Source organism: Labeo rohita, chromosome 10 (genome assembly GCF_022985175.1).
Source record: "Labeo rohita strain BAU-BD-2019 chromosome 10, IGBB_LRoh.1.0, whole genome shotgun sequence".
Lineage (NCBI taxonomy): Eukaryota > Metazoa > Chordata > Actinopteri > Cypriniformes > Cyprinidae > Labeo > Labeo rohita.
The window spans coordinates 11,318,371-11,341,170 of NC_066878.1; the positions used below are offsets into that span (position 1 = coordinate 11,318,371).

Consider the following 22,800-nt stretch of genomic DNA (forward strand, 5'->3'; position numbering starts at 1 on the left):
GCTAAAAGCGGATTCCCCTTGTTTTGTGTGAACCCTTGGTATTTCTAACTGACTCGATCCTAATGATCTGAGTGGTCTGTTAGGTTTATATTCAGTGAGCATATCTGCAATGTATTTAGGTCCTAGGCCATTGAGTGATTTATAAATGAGTAAAAGCACTTTAAAATCAATTCTAAGTATAACTGGAAGCCAGTGTAGGGACCTGAGGACTGGTGTGATATGCTCAGATTTTCTGGTTCTAGTCAGAATCCTGGCAGCAGTGTTCTGGACGAGCTGCAGCTGTCTAATGGTTTTCTTGGGAAGGCCAGCGAGGAGACCATTACAATAATCCACCCTGCTTGTGATAAAGGCATGAACAAGTTTCTCCAAGTCTTGACTGGAAACAAAACATCTAATTCTTGCAATGTTTTTGAGATGATAGTAAGCTGATTTAGTTACTGCTTTGACATGACTACTGAAACTAAGGTCTGACTCCAGAATCACACCAAGATTCCTGACTTGGTTTTTAGTTGTTTGACCCCTAGCATTATGGTATGCATTCACCTTAAGAACTTCCTCTTTGCTTCCGAATGCAATGACTTCAGTTTTCTCCTTGTTTAACTGAAGGAAGTTCTGGCACATCCAACTGTTAATTTCATCAATGCATTGGCAGAGGGAATCAATGGGGCTGTAGTCATTTGGCGATAAGGCTAGGTAAATCTGGGTATCATCAGCATAGCTGTGATAGGCAATTTGGTTCTTTCTCATTATTTGACTTAATTAAAGGGGTCATCGGATGCTAAGTTCACTTTTACATGATGTTTGAACATTAATGCGTGTTGGCAGTGTATGTACAAATCTACCCTATAATGATAAAAAGTTGTAACAGTCCAACCTCCATGTTTTAATGCCGGAGCAGGGATGTAAGTTAGACAAGAATTGAGCGATTGATGTGTTGTGTTGCTGGATGTAATAATGAACGTAGTGGTCGTCATTTACTCCCGACATCTGAGCTGCTGAAGACGCAGTGGATTACGTTTGTTTGTGAAGGGAATGTGCCTCCCGATCTACATATATCAGTTTATGTTCGCGTGAATCATTAGTGATCCAGCTTCACTTACAGCAGAAGTAAGTATAAGGTTTTTTTTTTTTTTATGAATCTTTGTGATTGCCTTTCCTAATAATGTGCTAGTTAACAAGTTTAGCAGCTAAATGCGGTAAAGTAAACATGCTCGTCACTCCACAGAGAGAAGAGAGGGGCGGGGTGAGCAGAGCTCATTTACATTTAAAGCAGCCTCGACCAGAATGAGATGATTTTTGCAGAGCTGATTTTGGCAAGGTAAAAAGAGTGTTGTTTTACACTACTATACACTATTGAGAATTTTTTACCAAAGTATATTATAGACTTTTCATTAAGACCCTAAAGAATCATATCAACTTGTGGAAATGGGCATCCGATGACCCCTTTAAATAAATAATGACACTGTGTGATATGTCATGTCATGATGTTTATCTGAGGATTTATTTTTCAAATTTTAAGACCTACCAAGGACAAGGATAATTTTTTATGTCCTGATACAGACAACCATGGAATTCAATAGGGTGTCCTAACTTTTTCACATGACTGTATATAAAGCAATAATTTATAAATGACTGATTAAAATCTAAACTTGAATGTGCATAAACCCCACAGACATGCACAGAAATCCACAAACATCTGCGCTCTCACTCTCTTTTACTCTTTCTCTTACACACCTACACCCACACCATATACAAAAGCAATATAACATGAAGGGTTTTCTTTGTGAATATACAATATAAAAATAAAAACTTGATTAGCTTTATTGCTAATAAACTGACAGGATATTTTCTCTGTGTCAAGAAAGAGAAAGAGACATTTGCTCTGTCAGCAAAGATTTCTGTTCAGTTCTAACTGGTGTTAAATGCAGAATAAAAATGTTGAGCCAACACAGGCTGAAACAGGAACAACATTCAACATTAGCAGAATGTTCCATTTGTCTGTGACCAAAACAAATCAACAAAGTTTAAATAAATAAATAAATAGAAAAGATGATGATGATGTTGTCTGTTGATTGTATTTTCACTTCCTAGACACAAAATACATTTCTTACAGCTTCGAAGAATGTTACAATGGAAGTGGAAGTGGAAAAAGGAAGTGAAACTGCTAAGAAGTTTTTGACGCTAAGCAGCACATCAAAAGCAGCTTAATGTTAGTGTAATCTATTATAAGCACATCATAAAGCAGTCATTGTGTCTAGAATCATAATTTTTTTTTTACACAATTCTGCACAATCTTCTGTTACCTGGTTAGATTTTTAACTGAACTCTTTTTTTGACTTATTTTTTAAAATGTCATAAATTGTTTATGTCAGGATTATTTATTATTTCACCTATGAATAATAATACCAAACAAAATCTCTCTCTGTCTGCTCCAGCAGAATAATCCACACGGCCGATTTGGCATGTTTTATACCTGATGCTAATGATGTGTCTAATAATGTCTAAAATGTAATTATATGCCTACCATAGCGCTGATAATATATGGAATATTAAATTAAAGGGAACCCCGGGTATTAAGACTTGTATGGCTTAATATAACACAAATGATGTGTCTTACTGAAATACATAGTAGAAAACATGTGAAAGATTTACATTATTTTAAAAAATCCACATCGTTTATTACATACTTTGGACTATGGGGGGCAGCATTATTTCGATGACGTCAAATGGTTGCACTCGTGAGCTACTGGAGCTACCTGATGCTATTTTTTTTTTATCGCAACACAACTTGGAAAATAAAATACTGATACGATGACCACAGCTACTGAAAGAGCTTACAGGTGGCGAATATAAGCATAGGCTTAAACCACATGCCCTACCATCGATTTTTTTTCCACAAGGAGTCTAAACGCCCCCAGATATCGAGTGCAATCCACACAGTGGCCACAGTGTCATGACAAGTGTTGGCATGTTTACATCCTGCCAGGATGGCATCTAGTGTTTTTTGTCTCTGGAGATCTTTCATGGGTTTTTGACTACATATTTCAGTAAGAAACATCTTTTACCTTATAATAAGCCTTACTACCCAGGGTTCCCTTTAACAACAACAAAAAAAAAAGTCTATACACACCCTTTAGCAGAACAGTCCACTGTCAGCAACTGAAAGCGCTTTTTGGCAAACTGTGCAGTTCACCTTATGTATTTACTGGGCAGACCCATCGATAACTTTTTATTCCCCTTTCAGCCTTATACAGTCATGGCACCCTTGCAATTCTGTCAGAAAATGCAACCCTTCTCTCAGAAAATTGTTGCAGTTGCAAATGTTTTGGTACTCACATGTTTATTTTTTTTGTTTGCATTGGAACGACACAAAAAAACAGAGAAGAAAAGCCGAACCTGATACAATTCCACACAGAACACAGAAAATGCACTGGACAAAATTATTGGCACCCCCTTTGGAAAAAATAACTGAAATCAATCACTTCCTGTAACCATGAATGAGTTTCTTACACCTCTCTACTGGAATTTTGGACCACTCTTCTTTTGCAAACTGCTCCAGGTAATTCAGATTTGAAGGATGCCTTCTCCCAGCTGCTGTTTTAAGATCTCTCCATAGGTGTTCTATGGGATTAAGATCTGGACCATTGTTGGCCATTTCAGAACTCTTCAGCGCTTTGTTTGTAACCATTTCTGAGTGCTTTTTGAAGTGTGTTTCGGGTTATGGTCCTGCTGAAAGACCCATGACCTCTAGTGGAGACACAGCTTTCTGACACTGCCATTACGTTGCGCCCCAAAATTCTCTTAAATCCACCGACTCTTTACACTTCTTTCTTTTCTCCATGCTCAGTGTGACACACAACACAGAGGTTGAGTCAACTTTTTTCCATTTTAACTGGTTGCAAGTGTGATTACTATATTGCCCACAACTGTTACTTGCCACAGTGTCTAAATACAAACTACAAGAGCATCACATGCTTGAAAAGCAATTATTTCTTACAATTTTGACAAGGTGCCAATAATTTTGTCCGGTCCATTTTTGAGTTCTGTGTGAAATTTTATCAAGTTTGACTTTTCTTCTCTGTTTTTTTGTGTGTTGTTGCAGTGCAAACAAAAACAATCAGCACATGAATGTCAAAACATTTGCAATTGGAACAATTTTCTGAGAGAAGTGTTACATTTTCTGACAGAATTTCATGATGACTTTATTTGGAAAGTCATTTGTCTTAAATGGGTGGATATGAGCTGGACACATTAAAACTCTGTCCCTATAGAAACAAAGATGCTAAAATATTGCACAGATGAGCTTCTCTACTACTTATTGTCAAATTCATTTCTTTTTGTTTTTGTTTTCAATTAGTATTCTCCACACTGCAAAATCCTTATATATTTAGTCAGCTATGTGCAGACCTATGTAAAATACGGGACAAATCGTGTCCCATATTGATTTGATACAAGACAGATCCTTATTTTACGGGACGAGAGGAAACAGGCTCAGTAGACAGCAGGAAGACTAGTGTTAGCATTAGGCTAATGGTTACACCAGCCTGACCTTGACTATTACTGCTGTACCTAATGTTCATTTCCTGGACCATAAATCTGACTGATTATGGCTTTGCATGAGGACACAGTAAAAATCCTAGGAGGGTTTGGACTTTATTTTCACTGAGACACTTACACTTGTTGCTAATTCTAATGCAGCACTGAAGCACTTACTTCCTTTAGTTGGACCCCACAAAGACAACATCTTATAAATTATATTAAAGAATGTTAAATATAAGTATGGTTTATGTAAGGGGTAGGTTAAGGTACCTTCTGATTTAAGGACTCCACAAAGTCAAAATGTCCTTATGTTACCATCTTTGTACAATCTTTTTGTCCTCACAAAGTAGTAAAAACAAGTACACACACAAACATACACACACACACACACACACGTTTGTTTTTGTGAATTGTGGGGACTTTCCATAGACTTCTATAGATTTTATACTGACCAAACAATATTGTCTATCCCCTAACCCTAAACCTAGCCCTCACAGAAAACATGTTTGCATCGTTACACTTTCAGATAAACACCATTTACTATTTTTAATAACTTTTTAACATTGTGGGGACCGCAGGCCGGTCAAAAATGTCAAAAATTTCAGGTTTTACTATCCTTGTGGGGACATTTGGTCCCCACAATGTAGCAAAAACAAATACACACACACACAAACACACACACACACACACACACACACACCATATATACAGCAGCAAAAGAGCGTGATATAAAAATAAACAATGCTTTATTGCTAATAAACTCACAGGATTTGTGCTCTGTCAAACATGCTCTGTATGTTCATAAATACAGAATTAAAAAAAGCTGAGCCTGCACAGGCTGAAACAAGAACAACATTTAGCATTAGCAAAATGTTTCATTTGTCTATGACCAAAACAAACCAACAAAGCTGCATAAATAAAGGTAGATGATGTTATCTTTTGATGGTATAAGCAGAAATGAAACTCAGCAACAACTATTAGTGTTCTTCCTATAGACTTTTGGTGTTGGCGTCTTTTGCAGCAGCATCATCTTAGAAATGCTTATTCACATTATCTAAATCAACTAGTTCTCAGTCATTCTGTTTGCTATCAAAAGACTGTAACTGTAGTGAAAGTGCACTTATTTATACAGTGCACAGCATAAATGAGTACCCTATAAAACTTAAATTCAGCAATTACTCTTTACTAAGATGACATGTTAGGGTTCTTTGGAGATATAATGTTCCAACAAGCCTGCTTGATAAAATTCCCAAAGAAGAATGTCAAAATTATTCAGCAAAATAACATTTTATTATCAAAGTGATAAAATGTTGTGTTGCAAAAATGAGTACACCCTTCTGCAAGTTACTAAATAAAACTAAAAAATTATAAAAAATTATAAAAATAATAAAAAATAAAAGTGTAGGTTTAAGGCTATTTTTTGATCAACAGGTAAGTATATTGAACCAAAACCTTTAAAGACAAGTAATTCCTGACAGTTATAAGTGTTTTATGGCCTACTGAATCATGCTAAGACTTCATGCTGGCAATAATAAAACCACTTGGGAGAGAACTGCCAGGTGACTTACTTAGCATAAAAGAGGACAATGGGACAAGAGGAATGCCAAATTATTGTTTTAAGTGTGAAAATACAGCAGAAGTAGCACCGACATTAAAAAACAATGCACTTGTGACAAGGCTCCTGAAATAATCAGGTCTTCACTTTAAGTTTTCATTTAGCTATGAGTGAATTTTTGCTAGACAAAGAGCCGGAGAAATACCATGCAAGTGTCTCAGAGCCAGAAAAAGCTATGAAAAGAGTGACACTTTATCTCACAGAGAACAACGCAGCCTGCAGAAGTGACATGCATGGTTATTGTCACCACTAGAATTACCTACTGTAGCTAAAGCACAATAAACTCATTTAACCTTTTCTGAGGCCCATAATTACAGAATATAGACTTCTGGGAATCGGATCCAAAAGCAGCCAAAATGTTCTGGTGTTGCTAGAGGAAGAGTATAGTAAAAAGTGCCTGGTTCCTGCACTGATGTTCAGTGGTAGTAAAGCTCTTATATAGGGATGGATGAGTGCTGAAGGTGTGAGGGAGTTGTGATTTATCAATGCTGTCATAAATTCACACACCACTGTGTGATGTAATACAAAAAACTGAAACTGAAGATGCTACCTAACCCTCATTCCCTCCATTATTGGGCATATTTTCAGCATGACACTGAAGATGTTCATTTTTCTAAGGTGAAAATCCTTTAGTGGACATGTATTTCACTCAATCTTAATGCTCTCGAGTACTGTGGAGACGAGCTGAGCAAAACTCCCTATTAAAGACCAGGGCATTTAAGGAGGTCATCCTCCAGGAGTTTAACAGGACAGTGAAAATTTGTCATGAACTTGTACACTCAGTGCTAAGGAGGGTCAAAGCAGTGTACTTGGAGCTCTGGAGGACATACTAAGTACTAGAATTAAATCTAGGGTGTACTCATTTCTGCAATCCTTCATTTAAACAAAATTGGATAATTTACTTATTTTACAGAAAATATTGGCATATATTTTGTTGTTTTATTAAGTATATGTTTAATACATTTCAATTTTGCCATCTTTTCCATGAATTATATTAGCGATCATTAAGAAAATACAATCTATATATTATACAAATATAATCTATATATTATAAGTGTCACGGATTGGCCAGGCTCTAACCTAAGTCACACCCAGCGATCACAATCACCAGAGTACTAATTATGTCTCACCTCCATCTCATTACCAGCACCCTTTATATGCACTCACCACACCACAGTCATTGTCCGGGCTCGTCCTTACGATGCGGACACATAGTGCTTCTCTCCACGAGGTCACTACCAAATGCTTACCTGCTGGTACTTACCTGTACCTCTTGTGTTTTAGTCCTGTCGTCCTTGTCTCCCTGTCCAGTCAGCGGTGTGTGTGCTCAGCTGCCTACTCCAACCAGGATCATCTGCAAAGGAAGAGATCGTTCATCATCAACGCTGTATCCAAACCATTCAGATCATATCATCATCAGATCACTCACCTGTCAAGTCTCCTCCGTCTTCATATTTCATCTGTCAAAATTCAATAAACTGTGTTAACATTTACTTACCTGGTTGTCCGTCTGCTTCTGTGACAGAAGCCCGGACCGCAAAACAGTTACTTTGCAGCATGAGCACAGATGAGCCCTTTCAAAAACTGGTTGATTCTCTTCGACGGGTTCTTCTACGTCCCACCGCCATCACATCACCTCCGACAGTCGGCGAATCATCGCCCTCACCTAGCGCTCCTTCACCTACAGTACCGTCTAGTCCCATGGCCCGACCAGCGCCCTACTCAGGCCGGGCGGAGGAGTGCTCTTTAATCTTCACCATGCAGCCCATGCAATATCCCACCGATCAATCTAAAATTGCCTTCATCATTTCTCTACTCACAGGTCCAGCATTGCGATGGGCAGAAACGATTTGGCTCCAAGCCGGGCCGGCTACTCGATCCATCCAGACTTTCATCGCTCATTTTAAAGAGGTCTTCGGTCAGTCGGATACGGCCATTTCAGTGGGAGAACAACTCTACTATCTTAAACAAGGTACCATGTCAATTCACGAATATTCCCTGAAATTCAGAACCTTGGCCGCTGCGAGTGGATGGAATGAGCGATCATTATTAACAACATACCGGCTAGGCTTGGAGCCCAAACTTCGCTTGCAACTGGCTGCACATGATGATCATCAAGGGTTAGAGAGATTCATCCAGCATTCCATCCGATGCTCGGATCGCATGTCATCCTATCACTCCGAAGATGTTACACTCCTCCGTCCGCCAGAACAGGTCTCCCCTGCAGAACCAGCCATCGAACCTATGATTCTCGACTCTGGTAAACTATCTGCTACTGAGCGGCAAAGGAGGCTGACCCGGGGTCTTTGCTTGTACTGTGGAGCAAGTGGACATATGAGACTGAACTGTCCATCACGACCAAAGAGATCTTGGGTGAGTGTCATTCAGTCAGATACCGAAAAATTAACCCCACTGACCACTAATGTAATGGTGACTACTGCTACAATTTCTGTTTCAGTCACAGCCCTCGTCGACTCTGGGTCAGCTGGCAACTTCATCTCGGGAACCCTTTGTTTCTTCTTCGTCTCTAAGAATGGAGGGCTGCGTCCGTGTATAGACTACCGTGTACTTAATCATCAAACCATCAAGTTTCGTTATCCCTTACCTCTCATCCCAGTGGCCCTGGAACAACTCCGTTCTGCACAGATTTTCACCAAATTGGACCTCCGCAGCGCATACAACCTGATCAGAATACGCGAAGGGGATGAATGGAAGACTGCCTTCGTGACCCCTACTGGCCATTATGAGTATTGCGTTATGCCATATGGTTTAGTAAACGCCCCCTCTGTATTTCAAAACTTCATTCATGAGGTCCTCCGAGAATTCCTTCACCACTTCGTCGTTGTCTATATTGACGATATTTTGATATACTCAAGGAGTGAGGCTGAACATCGCCATCACGTTGCGGAGGTCCTGCAAAAGTTACGAGAGCACCAGTTATATTTGAAGGCCGAAAAATGCTCTTTTCATCAAATGTCAGTTCAGTTCCTGGGATACGTCATTGATCGCCATGGGGTTCGCATGGACGAGGGGAAGGTTGATGCAGTTGTTTCATGGCCTAGACCTAATACTATTAAGGAGCTTCAAAGATTCCTGGGATTTGCTAATTTCTACCGTCGGTTTGTAGAAGGCTTCAGTCTCATCACAAGTCCACTCACCAACCTCCTTAAAGGACATCCCAAAACCCTCAACTGGACAACCGACGCCAATACCGCCTTTGAAACACTAAAGAAAGCCTTTACCCAAGCTCCACTCCTGACTCATCCTGGACCCTTTCGTGGTTGAAGTGGACGCATCCACTACTGGTGTCGGCGCCGTCCTCTCCCAGCATCACGGTACTCCTCCACGCCTCCATCCATGTGCCTACTTCTCCAGGAAGCTCTGCCCGGTGGAGAGGAACTATGATATTGGGAATAGAGAGTTACTGGCCATTAAACTCGCCTTAGAGGAGTGGCGACATTGGTTGGAGGGGGCTAACCACTCATTTCAGGTAATCACAGACCATAAAAATCTGCAGTATCTTCATGATGCGAAACGGCTTTGTCCCCGACAAGCCAGATGGGCCCTCTTTTTCACCAGGTTCAATTTCTCCATAACTTACCATCCAGGATCCAAGAATGTCCGAGCAGATGCGCTCTCTCGTCTCGATGAAGGTGAAACAAACACTGAAACTCCTTCTCCCATAATTCCTGACCATCTGATCGTCAGTCCCATAGCATGGACGGAACTTCCAGCCGTTGCCACTCCTGAACCCAGAGCTCCGCCGGGCTGTCCTCCAGGACGCCAGTTCATTCCTCCATGTCAACGGGTAAACCTAATCCATACCACTCATATATCCTTGGGTACGGGGCATCCAGGGGCCAATTATACTCTCTCGTTGCTATCCGTCCGCTTCTGGTGGCCTGACATGGCAAGGGATGTGAGGAGGTATGTCTAAGGATGTAAGAAGTGTGCCATGTCCAAAAGTCCACGTCACCTTCCAGCAGGTAAACTCCATCCCTTGCCAGTACCGAACCGTCCCTGGTCACACCTAGGAGTAGACTTTATGACGGATCTTCCTGTGTCTAATGAGAATACCTGCATACTGGTCATAGTCGATCGTTTCTCTAAGCTCTGTCGTCTGATACCACTCAAGAAATTACCTACAGCCCTGACAGCTGAGCACCTCTTCAATCATGTCTTCTGTTATTACGGAATCCCTGAAGACATTGTATCAGATAGAGGGCCTCAATTCATATCCCGAGTCTGGAAGTCGTTTTTTAAACTCCTAGGTGTGACCGTTAGCCTCTCGTCTGGATACCATCCTCAGACCAACGAACAGACTGAGCGGAAAATTCAAGAAGTGGGACGGTTCCTTCGGACATTCTGTCATGGTCACCAGAACACTTGGAACCAGTTCTTGGGTTGGGCAGAATGTGCCCAAAATTCACTGCGGCAACCTTCCACGGGACTCACACCATTCCAATGTGTTTTAGGTTTCCAGCCACCTCTCTTCCCATGGAACGGCGAACCATCGGATGTCCCCGCAGTGGATCACTGGTTCCGGGAGAGCGAGAGAGTCTGGGACGCCGCTCACCATCATCTGCAGAGGGCAGTGAACAGGTCCAAAGCTGTCACTGATCGCAGAAGGATCCCAGGTCCCACCTTCACTCCTGGTCAGAAGGTTTGGCTCTCCACTCGAGACATCCGTTTATGCCTGCCCTCTAAAAAGCTAAGTCCCAGATTCATTGGTCCCTTTACCATCCTGGAACAGGTCAATCCCGTCACCTACAAGCTTCAACTCCCACCTCAATATAGGATCCATCCCACTTTCCACGTTTCATTGTTAAAATCCTGTCACGAACCTCTGCTTCCCTCCACAGAGCCTGGCCATGAAGAGGAAATCCCCCCTCCGCTGGTGCTAGAGGAAGGGTCCATATACTCCGTCAAAGAGATTCTGCAGTCCCGGCGTCGTGGTGGTCGTCTCGAGTACTTGGTCGACTGGGAGGGTTATGGACCAGAGGAAAGGTCATGGGTACCATGTGATAATATCCTAGATCCTACTCTCATCTTGGAATGTCATGCATCTCATCCTGAATATCCGGCACCTCGAGGTAGAGTTAGACCACCTCGGCGCCGGAGGTCTCGGCCCTCAGGAGCGGGCCGTGGGGAGGGGGGTAATGTCACGGATTGGCCAGGCTCTAACCTAAGTCACACCCAGTGATCACAATCACCAGAGTACTAATTATGTCTCACCTGCATCTCATTACCAGCACCCTTTATATGCACACACCACACCACAGTCATTGTCCGGGCTCGTCCTTACGATGCGGACACATAGTGCTTCTCTCCACGAGGTCACTACCGAATGCTTACCTGCTGGTACTTACCTGTACCTCTTGTGTTTTTGTCCTGTCGTCCTTGTCTCCCTGTCCAGTCAGCGGTGTGTGTGTGTGCTCAGCTGCCTACTCCAACCAGGATCATCTGCAAAGGAAGAGATCGTTCATCATCAACGCTGTATCCAAACCATTCAGATCATATCATCATCATCATCAGATCACTCACCTGTCAAGTCTCCTCCGTCTTCATATTTCATCTGTCAAAATTCAATAAACTGTGTTAACATTTACTTACCTGGTTGTCCGTCTGCTTCTGTGATAATAAGCTTATTGTATTACTGTATTAAAAGAAGTGTATTACGTGTAGTATGAGAGATGACATCCCGTGGTAACTAGGAATTACACAAGCTTCAGTCTGGATCCAGAACAACTAAGAAGAGACAATGCAACCCCTCAGAGGACCTCAGATGATGCCAACAACTTAGAGCACTACCTGATTTTGTTATAAGTTGATTGCAACATATGATTCATTACTGTTAATAGTGTTCATTGTCTGTTTGATTATGTCATTAACTGATTTTTACCATTCATCTCTGCCAACTTGACATAGTCACCACTAGTAAGCCACTACTAAATATATTGTAGAAACTTTAATTTTCTGTAGAGCTGCTTTGCAATGATTTGTATTGTGAAAAGCACTAAGCTGAATCCCACCTGTTGCAAAAAGTCAGGGACTTCTCTTATAAAACTTCTCTTATAAAAGTCATCTCGGTCAAAAATGAGATAATGATACTGAGTGAATACTCCTGACACATAGTATACGTCCATTAAATACTGGTGATACTCGCTAAATTCCAGCCTCAGCCCAATCAGAAGTAACAGTACTTACATAGAAATCTATATAAAGTAGCCAGAAAGAAATGCTAATTTTAAAGAAATACATCAGATGGATTTAGAGACTTTTGCTACTGAACTCTTCACATATATGAAGAAATGTCTCTTAGCGACAGAAACTTCTTAGTAATTCCACTTCCTTAAAAATGTTTTTAGCACGGCATGTCACAAGTAGCCTAACATAACCGAAACCTGCCAGCACCAGATATGGGTATCATTATGATTTGTATTTAATGAAGTCATGCCACTAGAGCAGTGTATTTATGCTTTATGTTCTTCTTGGAAGGGGTGGGGGCTTTATAAATGTAAAAGCTGAATACCAGAAGTTCAGAGTAGTTCAGTCCACTTGAAGTAAAAACTTCTTCTAATAACTCCAGCAAAAAATACTTTATTACCAGGATGCATGAGATTGAATTAAAATATGGAAAACAGATTAATTCTAATGCAGATCGTGATGCCAGGATCGAGAGAGATCCTCCACCTCCTTACACAGGTACTGAGACTTATTTCATTATGACAACAGCTAACAAATAAAGTAACATTTAACATGTCTGTTTTGTTCAGGAAGTGATTCAGTGAGGATCAGAAAGTACAGAGTAGCTGTAGTGTGTTTGGTGCTGCTGTGTGTTCTTCTGCTGACTGCAGTCATAGTGCTGTGTGTCCACATCCATACAAAAAACAGAAACTTGTATGAAGGCAAAGGTAAGCTACTAATGAACAACAAGCTGTTGACAAAAGAAAGTGATTAATTATTAATTAACCTGATTAAACAAAGAAACCATTGAAATTAGGAGAAAAATGAAACGAAACCAGTAACATTAAATCTGAATTTTGCTATTTTTGTATTACAGGACAATTTATGAATTAATGGTTCCAAGTTGTGCTTACAGATGAATGGATTTACTATCAAAGCAGTCTTTACTTAATTTCCTCTGAGAGGAGGAGCTGGGATGAGAGCAGAAGACACTGTAAGCAGAATGGAGCAGATCTGGTCATCATAAACAACATAGAAGAACAAGTGAGTGAAACAAATTTGATAGATTAGACAATGTTTGGTAGAAGTGTAGTCTACAGGAAGAAACTTTTGTTATCACTGCTTATGGTATAAATGCATTTCATTTTTAGAATTTTGTTAAAAAAATATCTCATGGTGCTGATCTCTGGACTGGTCTGACTGACAGAGATGTGGAGGGCACATGGAAATGGGTTGATGGCAGTACACCGACCTCTGGGTGAGAAATCACTGAATTGAACTGATTATTATTTAATAAATGAGTCTCACAGTCAGTATCAGATCACACAGAAAGCAGCACTGAACATCTAATGCTCATATGTTGGTGCAGGTTCTGGGCAGCTGTAGAGCCAAATGGATCTGAAGACGAAGACTGTGCTCTGTCTGAAAAAGGAGGATTGGCCGATTATCCATGCCATGACGCTTTTAACTGGATCTGTGAGAAAAACATTTGAAAATAGGTCATCACATGAACTGCAGGGTTATGTAATAATTAGGGCTGTAGATTTAACGTTAATTTAGTATGATTAATTGGGGGAAAAAAATAATGCTTTAAAATTCTTAACGCATTTAGTGCTCCCGCCCTGCCCTCATATTACATTGCATACAGTAGATTATGATGAACACAAAGTAGGATGATGACCGACTGTGTGATGTAGCCTAGTAGAATGCAGTTAAATGCCCATAAAATATCATTATAATCATTATTTACTTTTTATGCTTTCAGTGCTATCATGTGTAAAAGCAAATGTAGTAATTTGTGGTAAATGTGGAAATGCATAATAAAATGTAACATTAAAACCATCTGATCAAAACATTTCTTTATTGTATGCAAATACTATATATAGGTTAAGTGTACCCATTAAGCCCACCAAAAAAGTGTTTTTTTAAACACACTGACATGGTTTACATGAAAAATCTAAAATGCAAGATTTCTCTCATTTGAAAATGTATTAATTAGATGATGTACACTTTGGAATATAAAATTAAGATATTTGTAGCATCTGGACCAGCTGTATGCTGGAGTTCTGGAGACAACCCCAAAGGGCTCAATTGCCAGGGCGACCATCTGATAATATGGGTTTGATTGCCCCAAAGGAATGCCCATTTGCCCATAGAAAAGACACAATGCCTATAGAAATAGACTCTTTCCTATTAATTCACAGACAAACCTATCCTTGACCTTCCTATCACACATAGCCCCAGGTCATTGTGTATAGTTTTACTATTATTGCCTTGTAGTTTTGTGTTTCATTGTATTCTGTTGTATTTCCCTTTTGAGCTAAATCGCAAAATTAATGGTGGAGAAATTCAATATCTTTGAATCATTTAAACATTATTTGCAAGCAGATTCAATATCAAACTTGTGTGTTTGTCTCATAAATTTTATTAACATCTTACACATGCAACTTCTGATAAAGTCAGATAGACTATAGCTTGATATACCACGAGCAATAGAAACTTGTTCAATGCTATCGTACATCTTTAAATCGTACGGTAAGAAACTAAAAGTGAAGAAATCCTAATTTAAAAGTGAAGAAATCCTAATTTCCGTTGTTAGTAGAGCGTAAGCCTTCTCTGACGAAGAAATCTCAGATTAGCGGCCCGTATAAATGGTACCAGAATAAATTAATCTAAATTTGGGTGAAGAAATCCCCACTTTTAGCTTTAAATGTGCAAGTCTTCTCTGACAAATCTTGCTACAGTATAGTTATTCTAATGGTGATTTGAGTGATGTTCTTCATTTCTCCAAATTAATTAATTAATCGCATATCACTGTAATCATTAAGATTATGCAAATGAATAGCGAATTAATGGTGTAATTCTATTTTAGCTAACTAGGAATTTGCCATTGTCTGCGAAGTGAATGTGCTGTTCTGATTTGTGAATGAAGTTGTATGCGATAAGTCATAACTGACTGCGCATAAGTTTCCCATGCATGTTTCACAGCAGCGCAAGTTCTGCTCAGCTTGTTTGTTGTTGTAAACAAGCTTCGGCCTCTTAGCTGACCCCGGAAGTTGAGAGCACCCTCTTTCGGTTCAATCTGATAACAGCATACGTCATAGACCCTTGTGTAAACTGAGTAGAACTGAGTGTAGCCAAAGCTAACACTTTAGCAGCCGTACAGGCATATAAGGTAGGCCCTTTACCTCAGCTGTTAGCTGTTAGCATCCGACTAACATTTAGATACGTGTGAGTGTAAAGTGTAATGTTCAAGCCACTCCCCTCTCTCTCTCCTCCTTTCTCTTGGTTTCACCTCCTATTTGTGCTATCACCTTCTGTGTAGACAGTTAGGTTGGCCCCTCCTCACATACTTGGGTTTTAACAGTGTTATTTTTATTTTGACTTTGTTCTACCTCTCTTTAATTTTATTTCATTTATTTATTTTTTTCACCTTTGTTTTAAATGTACCAATTCAGCTAAGTTGATTTTAATTAAGTCACAAATTTAATTAAATCTTATTTATTAAAGTTATTTACTTTTCCTTTTAGTTTCCTAAAGCTGTTAGGATATTTTCATTTTTCTTTCACCTTATTTTAGTTTATCTGACCATCACTATCTTCCCTCTCTGTATAGGACCATAGCAGTTCTAGCAACTGATGTCCCCTTAATCAGTGTTGGAGAGTAACTAGTTACATGTAACGGAATTACGTAATTTAATTACAAAATAAATGTAATTGTAATTAGTTACAGTTACTGAAAAAAAATGTGTAATTAAATTACAGTTACTTTTGAAAAATGCCAGTGATTACAAAGGGGATTGCATCTGAATTTTTTCACACACCCACCCCCACTTACAGATTTAACTGACTTCTTTTAAATTGCATTGATTGCTCTAAAATGAGACACCAATGTTTCAGGAGTTTAGGACACAGAATAGGACACATGCTTATTCGATAACTGTTTTATTTTCTATTTGGGTTTATGCATAAACTTGACCCAAGTTTGATTCCTGTCTCAAGGTCCTTTGCTGCTCCCCTCTCTCCTCTCAGCTCTTTCCTGTCATCTCTCTACTGTCCTATCACAATAAAAGGGATAAAAAGCCCAAAAATATAAGTAAAAAAGTCTGAATTTGTGGTGGCTGTGCTTTAAATTAAAATATTACACAGCTCAGACTCATTCGGGGCAACTTAAGTCAGTGCTATATGCTTGACAATTTTTCTTGGCGGAAGCTTTGCGTTTGGTTAGCTAACAAAATAATAAAGCTTAATTCAATATTATGTGTACAATTTCATAATTCTGTCATCCTGGTATTGTGGACTTGCTCTATTGTTTCATACAAAGCAGCTGCTACCATTATTTATTTATTTATTTATTTTTTTGTACACTGTAATGGATTATAAGATAACTAACAAACTAGTATTACTACTTAATTATTTATGTGGTGAAATGTTGTGTAAGAAAACTGGTATGACTGCACTATATCCCTAAAATGTCTAGTTTGAACTTGCCGTTTGCTAGCAACTGATTTCTTCATGGAAGCTTTGTGTTCAAATATTTCAAGTCAGATCAGTGTTTTTTGGACACGAAACATTTCTTGGAATTATTGAACACGAAACATCTAAATAATCTATCAAGCAGCTGTGTAGTAAGTGAGATAATGTACATTCAGCCAGTTGTTATAGCAAAATAAAGATGTATATTATCCCTTACTTATTATAATCTTAATTCAAGTGATAAAGGATTTTGAAAGTCTGACAGTAATCAGTGTTGAATGCTACTGTAAGGTTAACTCTGCCTGGTTTAAATGTTTCAAAATGATTAACAGTTGAAAACATTAGAAAATTAGAAAAGTAATTAAAAGTAATTAAAAGTAATAAGCTACATTACTTTAATAAAGTAACTGAAAAGTTACACTACTTATTACATTTTAAATCAAGTAACTTGTAATCTGTAACCTATTACATTTCCAAAGTAACCTTCCCAACACTGCCCTTAATGAACTGTACAGGTTATTAGTAGACTAATTTCTGTCTCTCCTTACTCTTTAGCAGTCAGGCCTATTACATGAAGTACAAGTACCGTTCACCAAGCCATAGGCTCTGAGAAGACTAGAAACACTTCCTAGTGTTTCTGCTTATTTACCTTGAGATGTTTGATGCGTCCCTGCTAGCTTAGCTAACAGTCTCCCTACTTTTATGACCCTGCTGCAGCATTCCTTTAAACAAGGGACAACTGCGTAGTCATATCTCCTATCTTAAACTAAATAAGGAAACCCCTTCCTTCTCCCTCTTCTTTCTGATTTTATTTCAGTTTTGTTTATCTGATACCTTCATAGTGACCAAACCTGTGAACCATCAGTGTTTTGAGGAATTATTTGACTACAGGTACAGCCTGGTCATTAGCTGACCCCTGCTTACAGCCCATCAAAGTTACTCAAACCCTCTCTTTGTGCTGACCCGCACAAAATCTTAGCACCCCCACCTCACTAGCTGCCCCTAACCAGATATTCACACCTTACACGGCCTACAGAGCTATTCCCTATACAGATAGCTTAACACCTCTGTACGTACTTGCATTTGCTGTCTGCCTTTCTCTCTCGTGTTCCCACAAGTGAACCAGCATGACTCAGACATCCAGCCCTGCCACCCACCAGGAACACCTGGAGACCCTGCAGAGCACTGTGATGGACATCCTTCGGCCTAAAGAAGCCAACGACCTGCAACAGCAGAGAAAGGAACAGCAGAACTGCGACACAAGTAGACACCTCACACCCAGCCTGGACAACCAAGAGCTGACTAGCGTCATCTTCTCCTTGGCCTACACCCTCAAGGGCCTCAGACAGGAGGAAAATGAACTGAACCTGCAAGTCACAGAGTTCCAAAGGGAACCAACACCTGTTCAGCAAGAGAAGGAATGGGACAGGCGCAAGGAACCTGACAGAACGGCGCAACAGAAAGAAATCACCAGTCTTCAGGAGGCTCTAACAGCTGCCAGACACGGAGAGCAGCTTGGAAAAGCCACCAGACAAGACTTGGAAAGAGAACTGTTTCACACAAAGTCACTGTTAAAAACGGCATACGTGGAACTTAATTAGAGAGACACTAGAGCTAAGGCCCTAGAAGGCCATCTGAATGCAGCCAGTGCTGAAGTCCAAACCCTGACTCAGCAATTCTGCAACATTAAACAGGAGCTTGACATGGTTCAGAGAGAACGGAAACAGTCTTACAGACTGTGCATGGACTCAAGTAAAAGTCAACCACATCCTCCTCCACACCCTTCACACTACATATGCAAAATACCATGCTCACAGACAAAGAGTCATAAACTTTCCCTCCAAAGGTGAAAGTTACCACTGGTTCTTGGACCTCCTGGAGGCACAGCCTCCAGAGGCCTTAAATGCATCACTTTCTTCTTCCCTCTTCTCTCTTCACTCTCTTCTGCAAAATCTTCCGATTGCTGCCGGTGTGGAAGGACTCACGGGGAGCCTGAGCTGGCACAGGGCGTGCCCGGCGGGCCCGACAGGCCCACACATATAGAGCTGTGGCTCTCGACCACAAAGAGCCAGACACTTTCACTTAACCCTGGAATTCATCTTCATGTAATGTCCTCGAACAGACGTTTCTCTCTTCCGCGTGTTTTTAGTTTTCTTCACTCGTCTCACATCAGTGACTCACCTCAGTCAATCAGGGGTTCTTCTAGAACCTAAGAGGATGAGGAGGATGAGCTAGAACTCGTTGGGACTTCTCTAAGTTGTGCCAGGCCTTGCGGCCTTGTCTTTCCATTCCCCAAAGATCATAGAATTTCAGCTGGGTCCTTCTCAGCTCTTGGTTTTCTTCACTTTTCACATGGGAAGAAACTCCCAGTCACCATCGAGTCAGAACATCTTTGGAGTTCATTACTCTTCAGACCCGGAAGAACTTGATCGCGATTCCAAAACCACCACTGCTCCAAACCATCAAGTCTTTCACCCGAAACTGCATTCGGACACTTGTTTAACAACCAAGGCAATGCAAGTATCATACATTTAACTAAACAAAGCAGAGGTTTAGTATAAGCTGTAGACAGCACTGATGGTTTCACTCAGGTGGTTAACTGACTCGTTTCATAGCTACATTTTCTTGTCTCTCTCTAACTGCTTCTCACTTGCCCTTCTCCCATGTATGAGTGATTTTATGTTTGTTTGTTTAGATTAGTTATGTGTTAGTCCTTCGTTAATAAAACACTTGTGCACAAATTACATGAGTTTTGATTCTGATTCTGCCTTGTAAATTAATCCCTTTATGATTCCGATTCGAGTTACATGCTCTAATGCAAGAGAACTTTAAGAAAGTTATTTTCTGTGGCCAAGAAAATATCATTTCTTATGATATTTTACTAAATGAGCTGATATATATAATTGTAATTAATTATAATTACATAATTAATTGTAATTATTTATATACATTTCCCTTTTGAGCTAAATTGCAACATATTTTATGAATAAAGTCAAAGTCCGGCATGGGCTTAAATGGTACAGTGGCACCATTTAAGGCTGCATGTGTCACGGATTGGCCAGGCTCGAACACCTGTCACACCCAGTGATCTCTTTCACCAGAGTACTGATTATCCTCCACCTGCACCTCATTAACCACGCTCCATATAAGCACACACTGCACAACAGTCATTGTCCGGGCTCGTCTCTACGATGCGGGCCGATTGTGTTTCTCTTCACGAGTTCACCAACCTGTTACTTACCTGCAGTTACTTACCTGTGTCTCTTGTGTTCCAATCCAGTTGTCCTTGTCCTCCAGCGGTGTGTGCGTTCAGCCATCCTCGCCCTCCTGGATCATCTACTAAAAGAAGGAGATCTTTCATCAGCGCTGTATCCATACCAGTACATTCAAGATTGCTACAGTTTACTCACCTGTCCAACACCTTCCATTTGCATTCCTCCACTGTATGAAAACAATAAACTGTTTTACCGATTACTTACTTTGGTGTTCCGTCTGCATCTGTGACAGAAGCCCGGGCCCAAGGACATTGCAGCATAAACACGGAGGATCCGTTTCAGGAGTTGGTGGACTCGTTTCGCCGGGTTTTGCTGCGCCTGGCTGTCACCATGTCACCTCTGCCAGCTTGCCAATCATCTCCTTCACCGAGCACTTCTTCAGCAACAGTTCCGTCTAGTCCCATGGCTCGACCAGCGCCCTACTCTGGCTGGGCGGAGGAGTGCAATGGATTCCTACTACAATGCTCATTAATCTTCACCATGCAGCCAACGCTATATCCTACCGACCAATCTAAAATTGCTTTCATCATTTCTCTACTCACAGGTTCAGCATTACAATGGGCAGAAACTCTTTGGCTCCAAGCCGGACCGGCCATGAAAACCATCCAATCGTTCATCACACATTTCAAAGATGTTTTTGGTCAATCAAACTCAGCTATATCAGCGGGAGAACAACTCTACCATCTCAAGCAAGGTACCATGTCCATTCATGAATATTCCCTGAAATTCAGAACATTGGCCGCTGCTAGTGGATGGAACGAGAGATCGTTATTGACCACCTACCGGCTAGGTTTGGAGCCCAAACTTCGCTTGCAACTGGCAGCACTTGATGATCATGTAGGATTGGAAAAATTCATCCAACACTCCATTCGTTGTTCTGATCGCATGACATCCTATCTCTCAGAAGAGACCTCACTCCTCCGCCGACCAGAGCAAAATTCCCCTCCAGAACCAGCCACAGAACCCATGATCCTCGACTCTGGAAAACTTTCATCCACTGAGCGGCAGAGGAGGCTGACTCCGTCTCTGTTTATATTGTGGGGGTAGTGGCCACATGAGACTGAATTGTCCCTCACGACCAAGACGAACCTGGGTGAGTGTTCTTCAGTCAGAAACTGAGAAATTGCCTCCACTGACCACTAATGTTATAGTAACTACTGTCTTGAATTCTGTTACAGTCACAGCCCTCATCAACTCCAGGTCAGCTGGCAATTTCATCTCGGGAACCCTCTGCCGCCAGCTCAAGCTCCGCACTTTCGCTACGTCAACCAAGTACCAGATTCACTCTATAACTGGAGAATTACTCTCTCGGAAACAAATACAACGTCAATGTGACTTCATTCATCTTCAACTTGGATTACTACATAAAGAACAACTTCAGCTGCTGGTTCTGGAGGGCGCTACTGTTGACATCATCTTAGGGCGCCCGTGGCTGGTAAAGCATAATCCCATCATCTCTTGGGGCACAGGAGAAATATTAAAATGGGGTGAGGACTGCTACCTTGAGTGCTTCCCAGACTTACCACAACTAGTTAAGAAGACCATACCTGTCTGTGCCACTTCAGTCAAAAGTCCAGTGAGTAACCAGACTGTTGACATTCCTGCCATATACTCCGACTATGATGATGTATTTTGCACCAAGAGAGCTTCCCAGCTACCTCCTCATCGGCCATGGGACTGCGCGATTGACCTTGTTCCTAATGCCTCATTGCCCAAGGGAAGGATTTACCCGTTGTCGCTTCCTGAGAGTAAGGCCATGGAGGAGTAGATCTGGGAGGCTCTGAGTTAGGAGTATATCCGTCCCTCAACATCACCTGCAGCTTCAAGTTTCTTCTTTGTCTCCAAGAAAGATGGAGGGCTGCGTCCGTGTATTGACTATCGTGTTCTCAAGCAACATACCATCAAGTTCCGTTATCCCCTTTCTCTCGTCCCAGCGGCCCTGGAACAACTCCGTTCGGCAGTAATCTTCACAAAATTGGACCTCTGCAGCGCATACAACCTGATCAGAATACGCGAAGGGGATGAATGGAAGACGGCATTCGTGACCCCTACTGGTCACTATGAGTATCAGGTAATGCCCTATGGATTAGTAAACGCCCCCTCTGTCTTTCAAAACTTCATTCATAAAGTTCTCCAGGAATTCCTTCACCACTTCGTCATCGTCTACATAGATGATATTTTGATCTACTCGAAGAGTGAGGCCGAACATCACCATCATGTTGCGGAGGTCCTCCAAAGATTACGAGAGCATCAATTGTATTTGAAGGCTGAGAAATGTTCATTCCACCAGAGCTCTGTTCAGTTCCTAGGATATGTCATTGATAATCACGGAGTTCGTATGGACGAGGGGAAGGTGAAAGCTGTTGTTTCCTGGCCCAAACCCAACTCAATAAAAGAACTGCAGAGATTCCTGGTGTTTGCAAACTTTTACCGTCAATTCATCAAAGGGTACAGTCACATCACTAATCCACTCACTAACCTTCTGAAAGGTCATCCAAAGACTCTCAACTGGACCACCGAAGCCACAACATCTTTTGAGACTCTGAAGAAAGCCTTCACTCAAGCCCCACTCCTGACTCATCCTGACCCCGACCTACCTTTTGTTGTGGAAGTAGATGCGTCCACCACTGGAGTCGGAGCGGTCCTTTCTCAACATCATGGAACTCCTCCACAACTCCATCCATGTGCCTATTTCTCCAGGAAGCTCAGC

At 41.0% G+C, this 22,800-nt stretch overlaps 2 protein-coding genes across 2 annotated transcripts in view; one reads left to right on the forward strand and one right to left on the reverse strand.

The window, feature by feature from the left end:
* gbe1a (glucan (1,4-alpha-), branching enzyme 1a) overlaps nt 1–22,800 on the reverse strand; it is a 248,270-nt gene that overhangs the window by 112,203 nt on the left and 113,267 nt on the right. The gene's annotated exons all lie outside the window — the stretch shown is intronic.
* On the forward strand, nt 12,558–14,182 carry LOC127172176 (C-type lectin domain family 17, member A-like). Its single transcript, XM_051121348.1, has 5 exons — nt 12,558–12,859; nt 12,931–13,068; nt 13,257–13,384; nt 13,492–13,598; nt 13,710–14,182. The coding sequence occupies exons 1-5, from the start codon at nt 12,766–12,768 to the stop codon at nt 13,831–13,833; spliced, it is 591 nt and encodes a 196-aa protein (XP_050977305.1). The 5' UTR covers nt 12,558–12,765; the 3' UTR covers nt 13,834–14,182.

What these genes read in the sequence shown, in the direction of transcription:
- LOC127172176 (XM_051121348.1), top strand. Translation starts at nt 12,766, where the DNA reads ATGCATGAGATTGAATTAAAATATGGAAAACAGATTAATTCTAATGCA. An exon ending in TCCTCCACCTCCTTACACAG is followed by an intron (nt 12,860 to 12,930) that starts GTACTGAGACTT and finishes TGTTTTGTTCAG; the next exon opens with GAAGTGATTCAGTGAGGATC. An exon ending in TAAACAACATAGAAGAACAA is followed by an intron (nt 13,385 to 13,491) that starts GTGAGTGAAACA and finishes TTTCATTTTTAG; the next exon opens with AATTTTGTTAAAAAAATATC.